Here is a 22,487-nt window from a genome sequence, read left to right as displayed (position 1 = left end):
AGGCAGCGCGAGTTCCATGTGACGTCACAGACTGAGTTCAACAGCGATGATCAGAGTCGAGATTCACTAACGGACAAAGTGTTACAAACGCAGTTTACCGCTTTAAACAACAGGCACGTCTACACAGCTCGTCGAGTTTCAGAATCTGACAGAATACGGTGTCATTCAATATATATTATACAATATTGAGTTACTTTGACGGAATCTTCTGATCATAACAGTAGTTCAGTCACTAACGGACGAGGTTTGCAAACGCAGTTCACCGCTATAAACAACAGTCAGAGACCGTGTCAATCCGACATCATGTCTGTAAAGTTCCCGCTGGATCTGGAGAGCTTGTTCGAGGACTCTCGGCCGCAGAGTTGCGCTGCTGTGTTCGCTGGGAGAAGCCTGAACACAACTGAGGCTTGGGAGGACCACACAACAGGTACTGAGTTATACACATCAGAACTGACACACACATCGACATAAATGGCAGGACTTGTATGTGGCACAGCATTATTGTTGCCACCCGTCCCGGTTTTCCCGGGATTTTCCTTCTTTTTAACAACCTGTCCCGGGAAAGGCTACGTGAAAATGTCTCGGTTTTCAAAAGGCTTTGCCTATGTGATAATATGTATGTTCAAACAGCGCGCGCACGGCAGAGAGGGAGAGACCTTGCGCGCGTGTGTGTGTGTGTGTGTGTTCTGTGTGTGCGTGTGTGTGTGCCTCATGAAGCGCATGTAACACAGCATTGCCTAAAGCCAGTCCCCCAACCGAGCAGTCCCCCTTTTTATAACTCTCTTCTTACTTAAAATAATACAAACTAAATTATACTTGCAAGGATATGTAGGGGAGACCGGGGACAGTTGCAACAGGGGATGGTTGCAACATGTCATTTTTCTCCACCAGAAACAATAGAGTAATGACACTCACACTGCACATGCACAATTGGATGCCCCCCCCCCCCCCCCCCTTGCAGAGAAAAATCAAGGAGATTGCTTCATCAGGATTTATTGAAGAAAAACTGTTTTTAAAGTATGAACGTATTTATTTTCTTGAGCTTTGTTTTTGTTAAACTGTTGTCACTATTTTTGTGATTCAGCTCAAACTTATATTGTTTAAATGAGTGATAACTTTAAGCTAGTATGGTTAGCATGTAATAAGGTCAATGTTTAGCTAGCACAGGAAGTTTAATATCATGGCTTACAGTTGTTGCAACTGTCCCCGTACAATGCATTAATATAAAAACAGACCACATAGCAGTATTTTTAACATTTTTTTCATAAGTTTTTACTTAAATATAATATAGTTCATAAAGTTGTAGCAAGGACACGAGGTTTATGTTTATGTGTGTGTGCACGTGCGCACATGTGTGCAGATGTCTGTGACCATGCATAACATTGTTAAAATGAAAAATGATAAAATGTAGTTTAAAAAAAATGTTTTACATGACAATAGGCTAAATAAAAGCCAATTGCCTCCCAAATTGTTCCATTCTTCCCATGTCACTAAAAGCCGACTGTATTTTATATCAATTTGAATATTTGACATCTGCACATAGGGCCTACTCATCTAGACAAATAATTGTCATCTATTCAAAGCTGATGATAAAGAACACTGTAATATTATTATAACTTACAATTTTGGTAATAATCATTTTGCTAACACTGACATATATTGTAATATATTGTATTTGTAACATGTTGCAACCATCCCCAAACAATGTTGCAACTGTCCCCGGTCCCGGGCAACATCTGACTCCTTACATTCACATGCAAATTGTGAAAAATGTCAATTCTGTAATTATCTTTAAATGGTTTAGACTATTAACATACAGATGTAAGTTTATTGTATAAACAATTGGTTTGTCTAATCCAAACCGTCTTTGAGTAACAGAGCCAAATGCAAAAAGTGTTGCAACTGTCCCCGTCTCCCCTACACAGAGGACATATTTAGCAGAGTGTGTTATTGTGCTGTAGCTTGCATGTTTAGGACTGCTGTGTACAGCTGACTCCTGAAGTGTGTGATATTCTTCATACTCTGTGTGTTGGTCAGTTCACAGCAGTGACAGAAATCATTTTTACCAATACGTTTCAGTTGATTTTATGGGCAGTTTTACCTTTATAAATGTATTTTAAGCATGCATCACCTTTTGTATGAATTTCATACATTTATTAAATTATAATAATAACACACAATAGGGCTTTTAGCAATAAAATTGTATCAACAAAATCTTTGCAATGGAGAGGAAACAGAATCTGCATCTGAAGTGGCATTTAAATGCATTTACACAGACTGTTTAATGACAAATGAAGAACCTGTAGTTATCCATAAATAATGTTTTGATGTTTTAAACATAAAACGTTGAATATTGATATTTGAAATGATTTAAAACATGAAAAGGTACTTTAAATGTAAGATTAAACCCGCCAGTAGGAGGCGGTTAATGAGTGAGTCATTGAGATTCAACTGATTCGTTGAAAAAGCTGATTCATTCAGTGAGGAGTGTTTCTTAGAGACGCTAATACAGTGCTGTGGCTTCGTTTTCCACTGTTTTAGTTGGCGAAATAGAGCTAAAACAGGCAATATGGTGTCTTAAATGTACTAAACTTAATATTAACTTCTTGTTTATTAAACGTGTATAAAATCAAAATCACATTTTGTTATCATGCTTGTATCTGGAGAAAAACTGCACTGTGTGTGATATTATATAGATGAACTGTGTGTGTGAGGGATATACTTCGGTATTAAACAAGCTGGGTAAATTTTGCTTCACTTTGCTCAGAAACTGCCGGCAGGACTTACAGAAAACCGCATCACTGGATGCACTGTGTCCCAACATGCCGAATCTCTCATACCAGCGATATTAGCGATACAACCATATTACTGTGAATGCAAATCGTTGCACATTATATGACCTTGAAAGGTTTAACAAAAAAAGAAATACTAGTCTCAGAGATGGAGAAAGTGTTGGTTTGAGTCTGGAACCAACAAAGGGATATAACTGTAATATAATGAGCTCAACGTGATCATATTCTCTGATGATTTCTCCTGTGTTTTCAGGCTCTTCTCTGATCATCCCTCTGGTTCTGGTTCCTCTGGGTCTGATCTTCGCTGGACTCTTATTACGGTTTCTCTTTAAGAAGTGTCAGTCTCGAGGTAAAACTCCTTAAATACTTTACATGGAGAAACTCTCCATTTATACCGAGTTTAAAACCGATAGATTTCTTTCACCCGTTTTCCCACTTTCTGGCACCACCTTTAGCCTGCAATGTGACATGATACAGATACTTGATGTGTATTTATTTATTTACGCATTTATTTATTTATTATTTCGACAGCTTTGTCATTCCATAGTGGAAAACGTGTTGATTTAAGTGAAGAATATGTCGTTTTGCATACTTGCTGTTATATACGGTTGAAAAAGGACAAACTTCTTCAGTTCTACACAAACGCAACTGATGCGCACACGCAAGACTAGATCGTTATTTAAACGGTTAGCATAAATGTACAATGTGAAACCTAGAAACCGGTTTTATTTTGTAGAGGCAAACATTTTTAAATCACTGAATAAGAGACAGACATGTGCCAGTTGTCTTTAAAGATTATTCACTCTTTCGCAAGGAAAGGTCAGGGGTCATCCAGTCACACAGAGAAGGAGGGCATCCTTTCTTCTTTATAGTGGACTCCCTCTATGCCATCATGAACAACATGTCCCATAACTAACACATTGTTGATCTACTAGCCTTGAGTAAAGGCCCTTTGTCTCAGTCATACATTAGTCACACATTTCTTATTGTCCAGTCACGATTTCTAAGATTCTATAAATATAAGAAAAAGCAAACTTTTTCTTGACACTTTATACACATTTTATACTTCTAAAATATTATTACTGACATTATAACAAAATAAATGAGTATGAGAACATGTATAAAACTAAATTAAACATCAATCTCTTAAATATTTTCTAATTTCATGAACATTTTTATTAAACATGGACCTTTGTGTTCATGAAATGTCATTATCTGTTGGAACCGGAGTGGGGCAATAATGCGTACAGAGCCAGAGAATATACACTGCATGGAGACAGAACAGGTTTAGTTTAGTTTAATTACGGTTACAGCTTATTGTAACCTAGCCCACTTAAAGAGCTCACAGGTACATCATGTATTGATGTATAACATGAACCACCGCGTGTGGTTGCGCGTGTCGACGTGCCTCGTGATTTAACAAATATAGGCTGTGTTTTTTTAACCATGCAGCAAACAAACCAAAAAGCTAAAAAAAAAAAAATATATATATATATATATATATCGGTAATTTGTTTTTTACTTTCGGTAAAGTATCTGATAGTTTTACAAAACCTTCAAATGTACTGTTATGAGCACTAGTTCCATGCTCACATCTTCCATGTCTTACTATTTGTTGCTCTGATTTGACTTCTATGTACTCTTATTCATTCAACATAATACCTTATCTCAATTAAATGTAGGAATGAATGTATATGTGACACAAAAAGGTAAAAAATATGCTTGGCTGGTGGATTTTTTCATCTACCAGTCCCAGGTGAGCCAAAACTTTAATTTTGTTAAATATATGTGACACCCTGACACCAAACCACTGCATCCACTAAAGTAAACGGCATACGTGCGCCCACTGCCTCTCGAGTGCAGCCGCTGGGAAAAACCTGAACAGAACACACACAAACAGCTCATTCTCACCAACACCATGCTATGGCATTACTTCCCAACCAATGTCTCGTCAAAAAGAGGGACTCTTTCAACATGTGCTGAGCACACTTAAAACATTATTTCCAGCGAGTTCTTGCACCATGCTGTCACTAAACTTGAAAAAATGATGTTGAGTTAGGCTACCAAATGTTTTGACAATCACAATAGCTTACACTTATAGTTTGTGAGTCTCTAGTTATTACCACTCTGATTCATGTCCGTTTCAGCCTGATGTTTCTGATGTTAGTTTGAACTTTTCTTTAGGCAACATGCAGAAAGTAAACATCATGCATGCAACGTTACCCGAGGGAATGGATATCAGCAGCAGCGACGTGTTCGTGGACGTATACGAGTATTTACCCGAGGAAATGGATAGCAGCAACAGTGATGTGTTCGTGGACGTATACGAGTATTTGCCTGAAGGAATGGATAGCAGCAGCAGCGACGTGTTCGTGGACGCATACGAGTATTTGCCTGAGGGAATGGATATCAGCAGTGCTCCTCAACCATCGACCAGCGCTGCTGTGTTATCGCAGGAGCGTCCTCAAACTCCCGGACAGGAGCCGACTCCAGCCACAGATGCGCTCGAGACCGAGCCAATGGTGGACTACGCTCAACCATCGACCAGCGCTGCTGTGTTATTGCAGGAGCGTCCTCAAACTCCCGGACAGGAGCCGACTCCAGCCACAGATGCGCTCGAGACCGAGCCAATGGTGGACTACGCTCAAACATCGACCAGCGCTGCTGTGTTATCTGAGAGAAACCCCAGCAGAAGCCCAACAGATGGACCTGTGAAGATTAACCCAACAGGTAACTGTCTTGAGGACATTATAACAAATCAAAACTCACATGTAGTGGACGAGCGATATATATATCGCCAGTGACGGTCGGGCCGTGTGAAGCGAGTGAGTGCGAACTGAAGATCAGCTTCACGGGAGACATGATCGAAAAACTTTAAATCCTTCATTGTAAAATATGCTGTGCTATATCCAGTTGCCCACTGTGTCATATTCATATAGTTTTCACTGTGTGCTGTATGTAAAATTAGCATTACCTTTATTTGAAGAAATATGATTATCAGTGCGCACGAAATTACCAGATTACTGAGTGTCCTGTTACAGTGTTTACTTCCTTTTTATTCACATATTCACATATTTTTAAACAATTACTTTATTTGAGAAAAATACTGTAATAGGCTTGCAGATTCAAGAAGTTGCCATCTCGAGTATAAGGAACATGAACTTAAATGCAAAACCTTAATGCTAATTATTCACATGTGTCAATTTCAGCCTGTTTACTGATTTTATTAGTGATCTTCACACCGGTTGGTTCCTCGCCTGTTCTGCACAGGTGTGTTTAGTCACATGCAGTTCAGTCTCATGCTGTTGTGTGTTTTTCAGGATCCTTTGACTCTTTTTATGACCTGGGAAAGAAACTGGCATCAAGATCTCATGGCATCGTCCATGAAGGAATTCGCAAATCAGATGACAAACAAGTATGTTGCTCTTTCTCGATACACCAAACTTTCTGCCTCTTGTTTCCTTCTGTCTTTTGAGTCCTGACATAAACATCAGTGTTTACAGTTTTGATCAAAACATGTTTTAAAAAAGATTGTAGATTGTCATCTAAACAACTAAAATGTATCAGTTCACTTACGCTTGCAAATATTTTCTTTATTTCTTAGGTGATCATCAAATTTGTTAAGAAGCGCCGGTTTGATTTCCACGTAAGTTGACACGATTTTATTCTTCATGAAAATTACTATTAAGAATTATTTATTAAATTATTATTCGGTAATTGATAATTCTGCATGTAGACAGCATAACATAAAACTGAAATAGACAATCAAAGCCTTGAAGCATCAGTTGTATTGTACATGTACAGTTGGTTGTTTTCTTCTTGAATGTCACTCACTCTTTAGTGAGGAGGTTTGAGGTTAGAAGTCAACGAACCTTTCGTCAATCTCTTCTTTTAGATTGGCCATTCCGAACCTTTGTGTCGAGAGGCAGCTATAATGCGGATAATGAGACACAGCAACCATGTCGTGAAGTTATACGACTGGTTTGACATGGAAGATCACAACATCTTAGTTATGGAGCATCCAGGTACCAGCATGACCTTGTGTGATTTCATCAAAGAAAACGAAGGTCGTCTGACTGAAGCGGTAGCGAAAGACATCATGCAGAAACTCATCGCTGCGTTTCGGCTCTGCAGTGAACGGGGTGTTTATTATAAAGACATGAGCCTGAGTAAAGTACTCATCGACCCTGACACCATGCAGATCAAGTTAACCGGCTTTTACAGAGCACTGACCATCTTCGAAACACGTGAGTTTGCTTTTCCAGCACAAATCACTGATTTATTATGCACAGGATATGGAAATAAGGGCGTTTTAAAGTTTTTTTTTAACACTGAAAACGTATTGCTTACAGAAACAGCCAAATCGAAATCAGCATTAGTGAGGAGATTTCACGCTTTATTTGCAACCAATGAAGGCTTATACAGAGTGCTGAGGGGGATGGTCGAAGCAAACTCTTTGAAACTCTGGTTTGGTTGGAAAAATACACGCTTGTCCAAAGGTGAGACCAAAAACAAGAACGAAATGGAAATAGCATTGCTTGAAGACATGTCAAGCTCTTACACAAGTGACAGTAAAGTTACCTTGATGACAATTAAGCAAAGTGTAAAACACAGCGGACTGACAGTGAAGTTTAGCAATGAATAAATGTTCATGGGCATCCAGAGAATGCCATAGTAACAGCAACAAATGCAGTGTATTTGATATTAACATTACCGTACTTACACAAACGACATATCTCAAAATCAAACAGGACTAATCAGCTCTCTTCTGAAAACGTTTACAGAATGCCAGGATCTACTTCGGAAACTTCGTGACAGAGAGTCAGAGATCACCTTACAGAACATTTTAGATCATGACTGGTTTAAAAAAACACCAGGCACTGATGCACTCGAGTCAGACGGTGAGTCTCGAGTTATTACCACTCTGATTCAGCAGAACAGGCAAAGGAAAGATTCCTTTCAGATAAATCTCTCGATGTGTCCAAATAGGTTTTTGATTGAAAAAAATGGAAGGGTTCAATCCAGTTGTTTCAACTGGTTTTGTAGGGTTTTAGAGTGTATGTCAGTTATTAAATCTACTAACAAATTAAAATAACACGAAGTAAAAGACAAGTAGGCTATTATAGTATACTCAAGTGTTTAACTTGAATTTATCTGCGTCCTCAGCCCTCAATGAGCCGCGGCAGATTACGCCATAGAGAGAATAAACTTACACTTTTCAAAGTCTGTGATTACAGCGCCAATTAGCGGTAAAGGGCAGCAAATACACATGCCAATTTGCCACCGCGGGGAAACGGCGGCGGCAAAACTATTTTCTGGTTGAGTACCAACTGTATGCAGAAATAACAGCGGGACACATGGGGGTGTGCGATATCACAGTATTTGATCGTGGGCGAGTCTCCACGATCTGCTTCTGAAGAAATGTCGTAGTATCGCGTTACTGCGCTCATTCTATCAGTGGCAGTTCTGTTACATTCACGTCACATGTTAAGGCAGAGGTAGAGTTACACTCACGGGACACTGCCATTCACTAAAGTTCATTATTTGCATGTGATTGAAAGCCTTGCCGGCTAAACATCTCATTCACATACACCCGACGCTCACAGGCACTAAAAGCCTGTCAAACAGCGCCTGGATACTGGACTAAGTTATCTTTCTAACATGACCCTCAGTGCTAAACCTGCTAATTATTCACATGAACATCTGGACAGTTTTACATTAATCATTCAGCTGTAATCTGTGCTAATAAATGTTTCTAATCAATATTCTTTGCTTTCCGAAAAACACACTGAAGGGAGGGAAGGCCGTCCTCGTTTGGCTGCTGTAAAGCGCGGCTTCCAGTCCTTTATAGGGAAAGTGTGTCCTTGTGTGCCTGAGCCTTCGCAGGAGCGTCCGCAAACTCCCGGACAGGAGCCGAGGCCGGCCGAGCCCACAGACCGTGAGTCTCCAGTCATCATGCAGTGCTGTAGTCTAGAGTAAACTGAGATTCCTGCACACCTAGTTCTAGAGACAATCCAATATAGCAACAAGCCGCTGCTGCTACGGTCACATTCATGAGAACATATATGCGACTTTTACTTACAGTAGAGGTATCACGTACCACTGGATTCATGTCCATTTCAATCTGTTGTTCTGGTTTTGTTTGTAATCTCCACTCATACTGGCTCCTGATCTGCACTGGTGTGTTCAGTCTCATGCTGTATGTTAACACGTTGTTGCTGTGTGTTTTTCAGTGACCTTAAGATTTCCTCGTCAACCGATACTGCAACATAAATACTTTCGGTGTCTTTATAAAGTTGGAAAGAAAGTGGGATATGATGATCGTGTCCATGAAGGAATTAGAAGATCGGACGGCCAGAAAGTATGTTGCTCTTTCTCCAAAAACAAATGTTTTGTCTCTTGTTTCCTTCTGTGAACTTTGAGTCTTGCCATAAACATCAGTGTTGACAGTTTTGTTCAAAAAGTGTTTAAAAAAATGTAGACTGTAGATGATCATGTGCAAAAAATTGTCTTTATTTTTTAGGTTGCCATCAAATTTGTTGAGAGGTGCAGACTTTGGGAAACATCGGTAAGTTGACAAGACTTTATTCTTCATGAAATTCTCCAGTAAGAATTGGTTTGTTAAATTCGATAAGATAGATAGTATGATATATAACCAGTGTTGGGCAAGTTACTTTTAAAAAGTAATTAGTTACAGTTACTAGTTACTTCTTCCAAAAAGTAACTAAATTAGTTACTCAGTTACACATTATAAAAGTAACTAGTTACTTCAGAAAGTGACTATTGCGTTTCTTTCAAGTCAATTTTTAAATGCTCAAATGTGACCCCACCTCCACCCCTCTTTAACAGAACTTAAAATACATGTGCATGTTCAATTATTTATGATAAATCTGAATATTATAATGAAATGGACACTTGATACAATACATTATTAACAGAAACAGTGTAGAAAAATCTAAGACTAATTCTAAGACTTTATTCTTCATGAAATTCTCTAGTAAGAATTGGTTTGTTAAATTCGGTAATATAGATAGTATGATATATAACTGAATTACACAACCAAAGCCTAGAAGCATCGGTTTTAGAGTTTTTTTTCATTAGCTGGGTTTCCATCCAAACGTGAAGCAAATCTTTTTCGAATGAGCATCATTATGTGAGCAAATGTTTGACTATTCCTTTTAACTCTAATGAAAATAGTGTCAAAGTCAGTTAGAATAATCAAATGTAACAATTTATTTTGTCAGGTAAATGTATCATGCCAATTACATAATCAATCCAAAGATAATCGATACCAAACATCAAATGCTCTGGAATAAAGAGAAGAGATGCAAACCAAACATTTTAAAAAATACATGAGTCTGAGAGTCTCGGACACTCTCAGCCTCACGGCCTGATCTGAAGTACAGAAAGGCCCAGAATCCCTCGCTGCGGCCCATTAAATAGCCAGAACCTCTTTCACAAGGAAACAATGGTAATATGCATTCAGAGTTGACACCTTTTGGGGGTTGGATCATCTTCCTTTGTGTGCCAGTTATCTCTAAACTCTTAAAAACCATATTACCTTTTGTTTTACTTATTTGGAAATGAGACATTTGTACCAGTCACACTGAGACATTGATTCGAATGATACTGTGATGTGCTTACAATGGTTTTATTTTGAATAGTTCAATATAAATCAAATTAATTTGGCAAATGCGTTTCCATCTCCCAATATTCGCATTATTCCTTTTTCGCACAAGTCAAAAACCACCTCAAGTGAGTGTGTGAACTTTTTAGCGACTTAAGAGTTTTTTTCTCATTTGCCGTTTCCATCATGTTTCTGATGCGAGACTTTAAAATGTGCATAAAAACAGGGTGATGGAAACATGGCTAATGCTTTCATCTTTCATTTCCCTCACTCTTTAATTAGGAGATTTGAATTTAGCCAATGTTTTATCAATCTCTTTTCTTTAGCCTAAGTTTGTCGAAGAGGGCACTTCATTGCTGAAAATGCAAAAGCGTCCAACTTGCGACCATTCCGTACGTCTATATGAGCGTTTCATCTTGGAAGACCAAACCGTCCTGGTAATGGAACATCTTCCTGCCTATGTGACCTTGAGGGAGTTCATCAGAGGAAACGGAGGGAGCCTGACTGACGAGACAGCGAACCGCATCATGAGCCAAATCCATGTTGCAATCCGTCACTGGACGGATAATGATCTTTCTTACCCATTACTCAAGAGATTGATACTGATCAACCCAAAAACCCTGCATATAAAATATGCACACCTTGCCGAAAAAGAATTCAGTAGTGAGTTGGCTTTTTGAACACAGATCACTGATGACTGGTGATGTTTTACTAAACACTGGAAATCTATTGCTTGCAGGAATTGAAGAAACGGATGAGGATTTGCGCTGTGAATACATCGCTCTATTCTTCATGGAAAAACACAACAAAGACCCATTATTAGGTAAGAATGATAACAAGAACAAAGTGGAACTAACATTGCTTGGAAAACATATAAAGTTCTGAAACATAAAGTGACAGTAAAATGATAAGTGTCAAACCTTGATGACAAATGAGCAAAGTGTAAAACACAGGGGACTGATAATGATTGTTAGCAGTGATTAAATGTTCATGTCATAGTTACAGCAAAACATGCTTTGAATGTCATGGTAACATTCACCTTACGTGTACACGCCTACTACAGAAAGGCCAAATGTGATTAATCCGCCCTCTTCACTGACTCTTCCACAGAACATGTGCCTGATGCAAAATACTACTTGACTGCAGAGAACTTGGTAGATCATCCCTTGTTTGCAGATTTGGACATAGAATGAAGAAGAGAGAAGCCAAATAAGTAAGAAAAAGATTATTTTTTGTTTGTTTAATCAATTCTGGCCTTTAAATCAAAAAGATATTATTTGAGACAGACTCAGACCTGCCAACCTGTTCGCATTTTGACCTCAAAGTACGCTGGTACGATTTGTCACTCTAAACTACGCAAAAGCCTGTTGCACGCGCTGTCCTCAAATCAAGCAACAGCAGAAGAAGAAGAAGAGTTTGGCCGATCACAGCGCTGGCTCATTCCCCAAATAGCAAGCCAGGATGATTGACAAATGCGTAAGGCTTATGATAGAAAAGAGACAGCGACAGAGAATCCCGCTCGATCCCCCTTTCACTCCCGCTGTGTGACGGGTTTCTTCAGCGAGGACCGTACAGTCGTCTCGGTGCGTCCGGCTCCTCACGCTAAACAGGCTGCGGGAGATGTGTTAAAATATTGAGTTGAGTTAACTTAATCCTCTGCGTGATCGCATGGATTGACTCTGAAAATACGCTTTGTCATTCATAGACACTCGGAACAATATAATCTAAATAAACTTGAAATCGCTATGGCTTTATGAAAGTGCTCTGACTTGTGGATGACTGACAACTGCGAGTCTGGAGAAACAAGCATTTATTTATTCATTCTCAGTGTTGAGAAATGTAGCATGAAGAATGTGTAATGTTCTTGTGTTAAAAATATCTAAAGTACCAAATTATGTTAAATATTCTTTCAGTATGAAAACTAGCGTGTTAATTACTTATGGATTTAAAAGTACCGTTGTCTCAGTGCTGCGCAAGCTCTCTCACTTTTGGTAACAGTATGAATGAGGACGTAAGAATGCAGATTTGTCATTTTAACTGAAATTAGGACTGGTGTTGCTTAAGACATTGTCGGTCAGTGTTTCTGTAAAAATAAAACGAACAATAACACTGATAAGATAATAATACTACTACGAATTCTGCTACTAATAAGAATATAAACCGCACTAAGTATTGATGAACTGCCGGGTTCGTGAATATTAATCACTGCATTTGCTCAAACTAATTTGCTGAAATCAAAACGATGAGATTGCCATTTGCGCATTAGTTTCTTGCTCATAAAGGCTGAATAATTGAAATGAACTACATTATTTTTACAGGACAGTACAAATAATATCGTTCACATGTAGCACGTCAATGGACTACTTGCACAACTTCTTCCGCGTTCTAGTTAGTGCATATCGGGAGTTTCCGGTTACAGCTTTCAGCACACCTCCACACATTCAGATTATTATCACTGTTTAATGGCTGCCAATTGATTAAAACAGTGAATACTCTGTGTTCTCTGTGAATACTCTGATCTCTGTGTTAATTATCTTGAGCCTGCTGTGCATCCTGAATAATAAATAGCTAAAATATATTTATCCACTAAGCTGTGGCAGTCCTATATGTTCGTCTTCTCATGAAGTTTTTTTCTCTTTCTGACATGTCATACCTGTTGGGTTTACATTTTTAAATGAAATTGAGTATTAAAAGAATTGCTTGTGTGCGCTGGTGTTTAATCCAGTCTTTTAAAATGGGCAGACCGAGGTGCCTGTAACCATGTTAAATAGGCTAGGCTATTTAATCAATAACACACACAGCGTAGAGGAGAATGACAGTCAACTACTTGGAATGTTATAGCATTTTGGGCATAAACATGTAAATAGTGAAAAGATTGATATTGAAAAATGACACAGAATGGTTAAAATATTTAATCCCAATAAGCAAATGTTGGTGATTCGCACTAATGTTATTCCTCTGTTCTCACACACTTCAGCGTCGCGGTCGCTAGTTTAGACGACCACAGTACATTGAAAGTAAACATAACCAGAAATGAGTGAGGCGTACTATATCATTCAAATATTATAAAGTTATTGTTGTAATTCGTGTCCAGGTGCAGGTCCAGCATCTGATCTGAATAAGGCCGGGATCAGAACATTATATTATGCAGTGCATCTGGTTGGAAGTCGGAGTCATCACGCCGGTATGTAGACGAGATTGTTGAGGATCAGTGCCGATGACTGTCGTGTCGATGAGGCCTTCACAGGGCTGATGAAGGATGCGTCATGGATGGGTCCAGGTGCAGGTCCACCATCTGATCTGGATACGGCCGGGATCCGGCTGACTTCAGTAACAGGGAAGGAACTGGTTGACACTTCAGGACTGCGTTGTCGTAGTGTCCAGGCGAAGGTCCTTCATCAGATCTGGATCCGGCAGACTGCGGCAAACCTCGGATAAACAGAGAGACTAGTATTAGTGTAGACGCCATCCTTATGATGTAACGAGTAGATCAGGATTTATGGGGAGTGTCCCCGGTTCCGGCTGATCTAAACTATGCAGCCTAACATTGAATTATAGACACACACACACTCACTCAATCTCACACACACACACACACACTCAATCACACACACACACACACACACACTCACTCAATCTCACACACACACACACACACACACTCAATCACACACACACACACACACACACACACACTCACTCAATCTCACACACACACACACACACACTCAATCACACACACACACACACACACACACACACACACACACACACACTCAATCACACACACACTCAATCACACACACACTAAATCACACACACTCACACACACACTCAATCACACACACACTCTCTCACACACACACACTCACTCAATCACACACACACACACACACACACTCAATCACACACACACTCAATCACACACACTCACTCACTCAATCTCACACACACACTCACTCAATATCTCTCTCTCACACACACACACACACACACACTCCCTCACTCTCTCTGACACTCGCTACCTCGCTGCTATGCTGAGTTGGTTGGCGTCTGTAGCTTCGTAAATCTTCCTGTTTTGAATCATTATTTACTACCATTCCCTTTTGTTTATACTGCTAAAATATCTTACTCAACATCACATATTAACTTGACATCGCTAGCTTCAATCTAAATCGTTACTAGTACAACACGCTAGTAATTCGCTAGCCTGTTGGCGTGCCATCCGTGCGCTCTTTATTTGTTTATTTATTTATTTATTTAGCTTGCGCCTTTCACAAATCCATCAAAGCTGTGGTAAGTAGTGATCAGTCAACAAACACGGTAAGTCATGTCTTCTTCTCCTCTTATTGTGACTTGCACTTTATGTAACATGTATAGCATGGCCTTCTCTGTCAGCACAGGGTTTACATGTGATAAATGCAGGGAGATAGTCTGGCCGACGGAGGAGATTTCAGAACTAGAGACACGCATCCAAACTTTAATTGAGGTTAATTGTAAGAGTGCAAGGGCTTTAGATACTGCTTTGGATGTGACTAGCTTATAGAACACTGTACATTGTTCGGTTCTGGCTGAAGTAGAGCCCGTGCAGCAGGGCAATTGGGTGACTGTGAGGCGCTGTAGTCGCGGGACAAAACACCGCTCTTCGTTCCGGTTACAACATCAAACAGGTTCTCCCCACTCAGTGAAACACCCACTGAGAATCCTGTTGAATGTGCCTTAGTTATTGGAGATTCTATCACACGGAACGTGAAAATAGAGACACCAGCCACCATAGTCACATGTTTGCCGGGAGCCAGAGCGCCTGACATCAAAGCAAATTTAAAAGTGCTGGCTAATGCTAAATGTAAATTCTCTAAGATTATTATTCACGTCGGCACTAATGATGTTCGACTTTGCCAGTCGGAGATCACCAAAATTAATGTTAAAGAGGTGTGTGAACTCGCAAGTACGGTGTCAGGCACTGTAATTTGCTCTGGCCCCCTTCCTGTTCGCCGGAGTGATGAGATAGTTAGTAGACTGTCATCACTCAATGGCTGGCTGTCTAAGTGGTGTCCACAAAATAATATAGAATTCATAGACAAGTGGAAAAGTTTTTGGGGCAGACCTGACCTGTTGAAAAGAGATGGTATTCATCCCTCCTGGGATGGTGCTGCTCTTCTGTCTAGTAATATGGCACATACTCTTAGAGCTCAAACTTGACAATCTGGGGCTCAGGTCAGGAAGCAGACAAACTGGCTAAACCGACCGCCTGCCAGCTGTCTCACGTCACCAAGGTCAGATAAACCCCATCACATAGAGCTTCTGTCACCTAGATATCATCACATAGAGACTGTGTCTGTTCCCCGAATTAGGAAATACAAAAAACTTCCAAACCCATCTAAGGGTATTTAATTGATGTTCAACAAATAAAAAACAGATATAATACAAATGAAAAAATGATAAAGCTCAGGTTGCTGAATATTCAATCTCTCACATCAAAAGCACTCATAGTTAATGATATGATCACAGACTATAACCTAGATGTGCTGTGTTTGACAGAAACCTGTTCTAAAACCAAACAATTACATTACTTTAAATGAGTGCACTCCCCAAGATTACTGTTAAACATGAGCCTCGTCTAATAGGCAAAGGGGGAGTTGTTGTTGTAATTTATAGTAATACTTTCAAAATTAGTCTAGTTTCAAATAGAATTCTATTGAAGTGTTGGTGCTTAATGTAACAATATCTAGTGTAAATGATAAATCCCGTTTGAGATTTGAGATTTCAGGCAGTGCAGTGTATTCTCCATGAAGAAAAATGATTCATTGCTATAGGAGAGGAAGAATTTTCTAAACTCGTTAAATCATCTAAATCGACTAAATGAATGTTAGACCCTATACCGACTAAGCTACTGAAAGAGATGCTTCTAGAGGTCATAGATCCTCTTCATTAATCATTAATTCTTCTTTGGCTTTAGGATACGTACCGGAAACTTTTAAGCTGGCTATGATTAAACCACTTGTTAAAAATAGTCAATTACAGGCCGATCTCGAATCTACTTTTTCTGTCAAAGATACAAGAAAAGGCATTTTTTTCAAATAAACTGTTCCATTTTAGTGCTTAGTGCTGCATTTGACACTATCGACCACAACATTCTTTTAAATAGACTCAAACATTATGTTGGAATTAATGGAATTGCACTAGCATGGTTTAAATCATACTTATCTGACCGTTATCAGTTTGTAGCAGTAAATGAAGAGATATCTTATCGATCAAAAGTTCAGTATGGGGTACCACAAGGCTCAGTACTAGGACCGTTGCTGTTCACTCTGTACATGCTAACCTTAGGAGATATTATTCGTCAGCATGGCATTAGTTTTCAGTGTTATGCTGATGATACTATATATATATATATATATATATATATATATATATATATATATATATATATATATATATATATATATATATATATATATATATATTTATCATATATATGATATATTCTGAAAAAACAGATTCTAATTATTGGACAAAAAACTTCCTCATGTAATAACCTAGAATACTGTCTAACAGTTGATGGCTGCTCTGTCAAGTCTTCGTTGTCGGTTAGGAACCTGGGTGTGCTCTTTGATACCAATCTTTCATTTGAAAGTCACGTGTCTAGTTTCTATAAAACCGCATTTTTTCATCTTAAAAATATATCTAATTTGCGTCATATGCTCTCAATGAAAAATGCAGAACAATTAGTTCATGCGTTCATGACCTCAAGGCTAGATTATTGTAATGCTCTACTGGGTGGTTGCCCTGCATACTTAATAAACAAACTACAGCTGGTCCAAAACGCAGCCGCTAGAGTTCTTACCAGAACCAGGAAGTATGACCATATTAGCCCGGTTCTGTCAACACTGCATTGGCTCCCTATTAAACATCGTATAAATTAAAAAAAAATGCTGATTACTTACAAAGCACTAAATGGTTTAGCTCTGCAGTACTTGAGCGAGCTCTTAACGCATTATAGTCCATCACGTCTATTGCGATCTAAAAATTCCGGCCAGTTGATAATACCTAGAATATCTAAATCGACTGCTGGCGGTAGATCCTTTTCCTATTTAGCACCAAAACTTTGGAACATTCTTCCTAACATCGTCCGGGAAGCAGACACAGTCTGTCAGTTCAAATCTAGACTAAAAACACATCTCTTTGGCTTACCATACACATACTACATTATAGACTTCTATAATTCAATGTTAGGCTGCATAGTTTAGATCAGCCGGAACCGGGGACACTCCCCATAAATCCTGATCTACTCGTTACATCATAAGGATGGCATCTACGCTAATACTAGTCTCTCTGTTTATCCGAGGTTTGCCGCAGTCTGCCGGATCCAGATCTGATGAAGGACCTTCGCCTGGACACGACAACAACGCAGTCCTGAAGTGTCAACCAGTCCCGTCCCTGTTACTGAAGTCAGCCGGATCCCGGCCGTATCCAGATCAGATGGTGGACCAGCACCTGGACCCATCCATGACGCATCCTTCATCAGCCCTGTGAAGGCCTCATCGACACGACAGCCATCGGCACTGATCCTCAACAATCTCGTCTCCATACCGGCGTGATGACTCCGACTTCCAACCAGATGCACTGCATAATATAATGTTCTGATCCAATTTGACTTCTGACCTGTAATGCTGCCTGGATCATAAACAGACACTGTTTGCTCGTTGGCCAGAGGAGGACTGGTCCCCCGACTGAGTCTGGGTTCTCCCAAGGTTTTTTCTCCATTCTGTCACTGATGGAGTTTTGGTTCCTTGCCACTGTTGCCTTGGCTTTTGGCTTGCTTAGTTGGGGACATTTAATATTCAACAATATTATTGATCCGTCTCGCTTAAGGTGGACGACGATGCAATATTCTTCTAGAAACAAACTTTGTTGTATTTTTTCATGTTATCACTGTGTAAATAAAGGTGACTTGACAATCAAAATCTTGGATATTATTAATAAATTAATTCATAGATAGATAGATTAGAAATATTAGATAGATAGATAAAAATAGTTAGATGATAGATAGATAAGTTAGAAAGAAAGAAAGAGAGAGAGAGAGAGAGAGAAACAAAGAAAGATAGAAAGATAGTTTGTTAGTATCAAAGTTTTAAGAAGTTTTAAAAGCTTGAAGTTTGAAGGATTTCAGTTTGGTTGCAGTTGCAATTGTGTTGTTCATTTTTTGTTTGATTTTTATTTCTCCAGTATTTTGCAGACGAGGAGGAGGAGGATAACAAAGTAAAAATAATAAATAAAAAATTGTAATTATAGACCGATTTCTAAATGACCAATTTTAGCTAAAGTTTTAGAAACTCTGGTTGGTGATCAGTTGAAGGACTATTTGGTTTCCAACAATATTTTGTCTGACTTAAAGTCTGGGTTTCAAAGGCAGCACAGCACTACTACTGCAACAATGAAGGTCATTTATGACTTTATTGAAGCAATAGACTGTAAGAACACTTGTGTAGCTCTTTTTATAGATTTATCTAAAGCATTTGATACAGTGGATCATTGCCTTTTACTGGAAAAGCTACATAATATTGTTTTTTCTGACCAGACTGTAGATTGGTAGACTAATTATTTGGCAGACAGAACTCAGTGTGTTTATTCTGACAATCTCAAATCAGCAACATTGACTGTATCTAGTGGTACCGCAAGGATCAGTCTTGGGTCAAATTTTATATTATTAACTCCAAATTTATATTAATAACTTGGGTGAAGACATCCCACAAGCTCATTTTCATTTTTATGCAGATGACACCGTTATTTATTGTAAGGCTGAAACTTTACACCAAGCTTTTTCTAATTTACAATCTGCTTTCAACCTTGTTCAGGTGCAACTGTATCAGCTTAAACTAGTTTTAAATGTTGAGAAAACTAAGATGATGCTTTTTTTTCCAAAATCTAAGTACTTGAATACACCTTGTGGTGCAACCTGGACACATCGTCAGTGATACTCCCGGGGTCATAGGGTGTTTCGGGTCTTACATCAGACACCCTCACCCGGGCGACCCAGCCGGGGGTGATCAAGCCCCGACTTGTGTCCAGGTAGCGCTCTCCGCCACGCGTCCCCCCTCCTTAACCAGAGCCACCGTGCTGCCTTTTCAGCGGCTTCCAGGATGTTCTTGATGGCTCTTTGCCTGTGCAGTCCGCAAATCCCTAAGAGTCCCAGGACCCGGTGTAGAGACTGGCCTGCGAAGCCCCTACAGCCCACTTCAACAGGCTCACAGCGGGCCTTCCATCCATTCCTCCGACACTCCGCTACCAGATCAGCGTACTTGGCCCTCTTTCTTTCCTGGGCTTCCTCCATTCTATCTTCCCAGGGGACCGTTAGTTCCAGTAACACCACCTGCTTACTTGCTGCGGACATCAAGACCATGTCCGGTCGTAGTGATGTAACTGCAATGGTTTCTGGGAACCTCAATTGAGTCCCCAGGTCCACCAGGAGGTGCCAGTCTCTTGCTGTTGCGAGGACGCCCCCTTGGGTCTTTCTAGGGGGCTGAGGCTTCTCTCCTGCTCGAACAAAGGCAATTGCAGACTTGGTTGGATGATGCTGCTTGCTAATGTTAATGCCAGTGCTGATGGCGTCTGCTACTGCCTTCAGGATCTGATCATGGCGCCAACGATAACGCCCATCTCCCAAGGCTTCTGAGCAGCAGCTGAGGATATGCTCTAATGATCCCCTTTTCTGGCAGAGTTGGCAAGCAGGTGAGTCCACCAGGCCCCAGGTGAACAGGTTGGCAGGGCTAGGAAGGACATCATACACTGACTGGACCAAGAACTTGAAATGGTGTGGTTCCGCCTTCCAGAGTTCTGCCCAAGTGATCTTACGGCCAGCTGTTTGCTCCCACTTTGTCCAGGCCCCCTGCTTGGACATGCCCACCACTCTGCTGAAGCGAGCTTCCTCAACCTCGGCTCGTACCTCCTCCTGGATAAGCTTCCGCTTCTCCTTTCCTCTGGCTTTGCTGTAGCATGGCTTGGGATTGCTACCAAGCCCGGTCCGCCCAGTAGCCACCGTACCCACCAGGGTGCTATGCCGCAGCCTTGCCTCCGCCCGTTCCACTGCATCCTGGGCGCGCCACTTCCTTCCTGTTCTGACCTCTACCCCTGCTGAAGAGACCTTGGTGTCAACTGAGTCTCGGTAGAGCAGGACTTCTCTGGCTCGGGTGACCTTGAACTCCTCTGCCAGACTGCTAAAGGGAAGCTGTAGCTTGGTGTTATGGCCAAAGAAAGCAACGCTGCTTAGGCTCCGTGGCAGGCCCAGCCACCTGCGCAGAAATCGGCTGACCTTCCGCTCAAAGCCCTCCACGGTGGTAATTGGGACTTCGTATATCAGCAGTGGCCAGAGGAGACGAGGGAGGATGCCATGTTGGTAGATCCAGGCCTTAAACCTACCAGGAAGCCCTGACTTATCCACTGCCGAGAGCCATCGTGAGATCGTCCATGAATGCTCTAATCGGGGGTTGTCGGGTGCCAGATCTGGACAGTGGACCTCTACATTCCACTTCTGCAGACTTCACGAGCATATTCATGGCCAGTGCAAACAGAGTCACAGAGATTGTGCAGCCTGTAATGATGCCCTTCTCCAGACGATGCCACTCCGATATTGAAGTCCCAGAGGACACCCTAAGACTGAAGTTGTTATAATAGTCAAGGATGAGATTTCAAATCTTCTCTGGGACGTGGTATCTGCTCAGGGCCAATTCCACCAATCGATGTGGTATCGATCCATAAGCATTGGCAAGGTCCAGCCACAGCACTGCCAAGTCCCCTTTGCCCTCTCGTGCCTCCCTGATCAGCTGTGTCACCACCCCTGTGTGTTCAATACACCATGGGACCCCTGGGATTCCTCCTTTCTGCACCGAGGTGTCTATGTAGGTGTTCTTAAGGAGAAACCCCATCAGACGATTGGAAACAATCTTGAAGTAGATTTTGCATTCAACACTGAGGAGGGAGATTGTCCTAAACTGCTCGATGTTACTTGCATTCTCCTCCTTGGGAATCCACACGCCTCCTGCATATCTCCACTGCTGAGGTACTTTCCCTCTTCTCCAGATGGTTCTTAGAATCTTCCAAAGACGTTCCAGAAGCCTGGGGCAATGTTTGAAGACCTTGTATGGAACTCCACTTGGGCCCGGTGCTGATGATGTTCTGGCCGATTTGATAACCTCTTTGACTTCCTTCAGGGTGGGTTCGTTGATGTTAAAGAGGGTGCTAGGTTCAGGTGGACAAATAAGGGCTGCACAGTGACCAAGGTCGTGCTCCCTCATGCCATCGCTATAGGTGTTACGGATATAGCGCTTGATATCCTCCTCAGGACATGAGAGTTGACCACTGCGTTTCTCTCCCAGCAGCTTCCTTGTAAAACCGAATGGATCTGCAATGAAGGCACTGCGCCTACGGGCCCTCTCCTTGCCCCTCTTCCTGTGCCACTCAACCCGCCGAAGGGTGATTAGCCTTTTCCTTACCACACCCCTAAGTTCTGCCAGGGCTACCTTCTCCTCCTCGCTTGCCTTCCGGTACTGTCTCCTGAGTGTCCTCAGCTCTTGTCTGTGTTGGGTAATCTTGACCTCTCGTCGGTTCGGAATTGGTGCCGCAGTAGACGTCTTGGTGGCGCGCTGTTCCTTGGCGCCAAACCTTTCTGAAGCGATGCTGGTTATGAACGTGCTCATGGTTCGGAGCCTCTGGTCCACACCACCCTTGGCTGTTACTTCAAGGGCTGCATCAACATCTTCATCAAACTGTCGCCACACTGACTCTTTGTTGGCAGCAGGCCACAAAAACCGACGCCGCTCTGATGGTCTGCTTTGGGGTGTAGCTTGTGGTGCTTGGAGGCTCTGGGCACTGTGGTATGTATCCGGGCCTGGTTCCTCCTCCGTCTCACCAGTTGCTATACTGAGTACTGGCACTGTGCGTTGCGTCACAAGCTTCCTTAGGCAGCCCATCTTGGTCTGGTGTATTTTTAGACCAGTCGTGTTTTTGCAGACCTTGCCACATTTGCAGACTGCACTCGTAGTCGATTGTCCATTTGCATTAGTCGTTAC

The 22,487-nt window shown here is 41.1% G+C and overlaps 1 protein-coding gene, 2 long non-coding RNA genes and 1 pseudogene across 3 annotated transcripts; 3 read left to right on the top strand and 1 right to left on the bottom strand.

Annotated features, from left to right (window-relative positions):
• The first annotated feature begins 303 nt into the window (after positions 1-303).
• Positions 304-7,205, top strand: LOC143712780 (uncharacterized). Its single transcript, XM_077204788.1, has 7 exons — positions 304-427; positions 3,046-3,141; positions 4,977-5,522; positions 6,113-6,207; positions 6,397-6,438; positions 6,688-7,043; positions 7,145-7,205. The coding sequence occupies exons 1-7, from the start codon at positions 304-306 to the stop codon at positions 7,203-7,205; spliced, it is 1,320 nt and encodes a 439-aa protein (XP_077060903.1).
• A 1,867-nt stretch (positions 7,206-9,072) lies between these two features.
• LOC143712766 (uncharacterized) lies at positions 9,073-11,068 on the top strand. Its single transcript, XR_013195077.1, has 3 exons — positions 9,073-9,153; positions 9,316-9,360; positions 10,746-11,068. It is a non-coding gene; the product is annotated as an uncharacterized LOC143712766 (long non-coding RNA).
• A 90-nt stretch (positions 11,069-11,158) lies between these two features.
• On the top strand, positions 11,159-13,544 carry LOC143712765 (uncharacterized). The gene is made up of 3 exons (XR_013195076.1): positions 11,159-11,242; positions 11,530-11,632; positions 13,514-13,544. It is a non-coding gene; the product is annotated as an uncharacterized LOC143712765 (long non-coding RNA).
• Positions 13,545-19,469: 5,925 nt separating this feature from the next.
• On the bottom strand, positions 19,470-22,463 carry LOC143712779 (uncharacterized; annotated as a pseudogene).
• Positions 22,464-22,487: the final 24 nt, after the last annotated feature.

Source organism: Siphateles boraxobius, unplaced genomic scaffold (assembly GCF_051911475.1).
Source record: "Siphateles boraxobius isolate OS27281-9 unplaced genomic scaffold, OSU_SipBor_1 51, whole genome shotgun sequence".
Lineage (NCBI taxonomy): Eukaryota > Metazoa > Chordata > Actinopteri > Cypriniformes > Leuciscidae > Siphateles > Siphateles boraxobius.
This window is presented reverse-complemented; position numbering and strand designations above follow the sequence as displayed.

Bases quoted from the DNA above. Each gene is read 5' to 3' on its own strand.
- LOC143712780 (XM_077204788.1), top strand. From the start codon at position 304: ATGTCTGTAAAGTTCCCGCTGGATCTGGAGAGCTTGTTCGAGGACTCT. The intron at 428-3,045 runs GTACTGAGTTAT...CTGTGTTTTCAG, and splicing joins TTGGGAGGACCACACAACAG to GCTCTTCTCTGATCATCCCT. The intron at 6,439-6,687 runs GTAAGTTGACAC...CTCTTCTTTTAG, and splicing joins AGCGCCGGTTTGATTTCCAC to ATTGGCCATTCCGAACCTTT.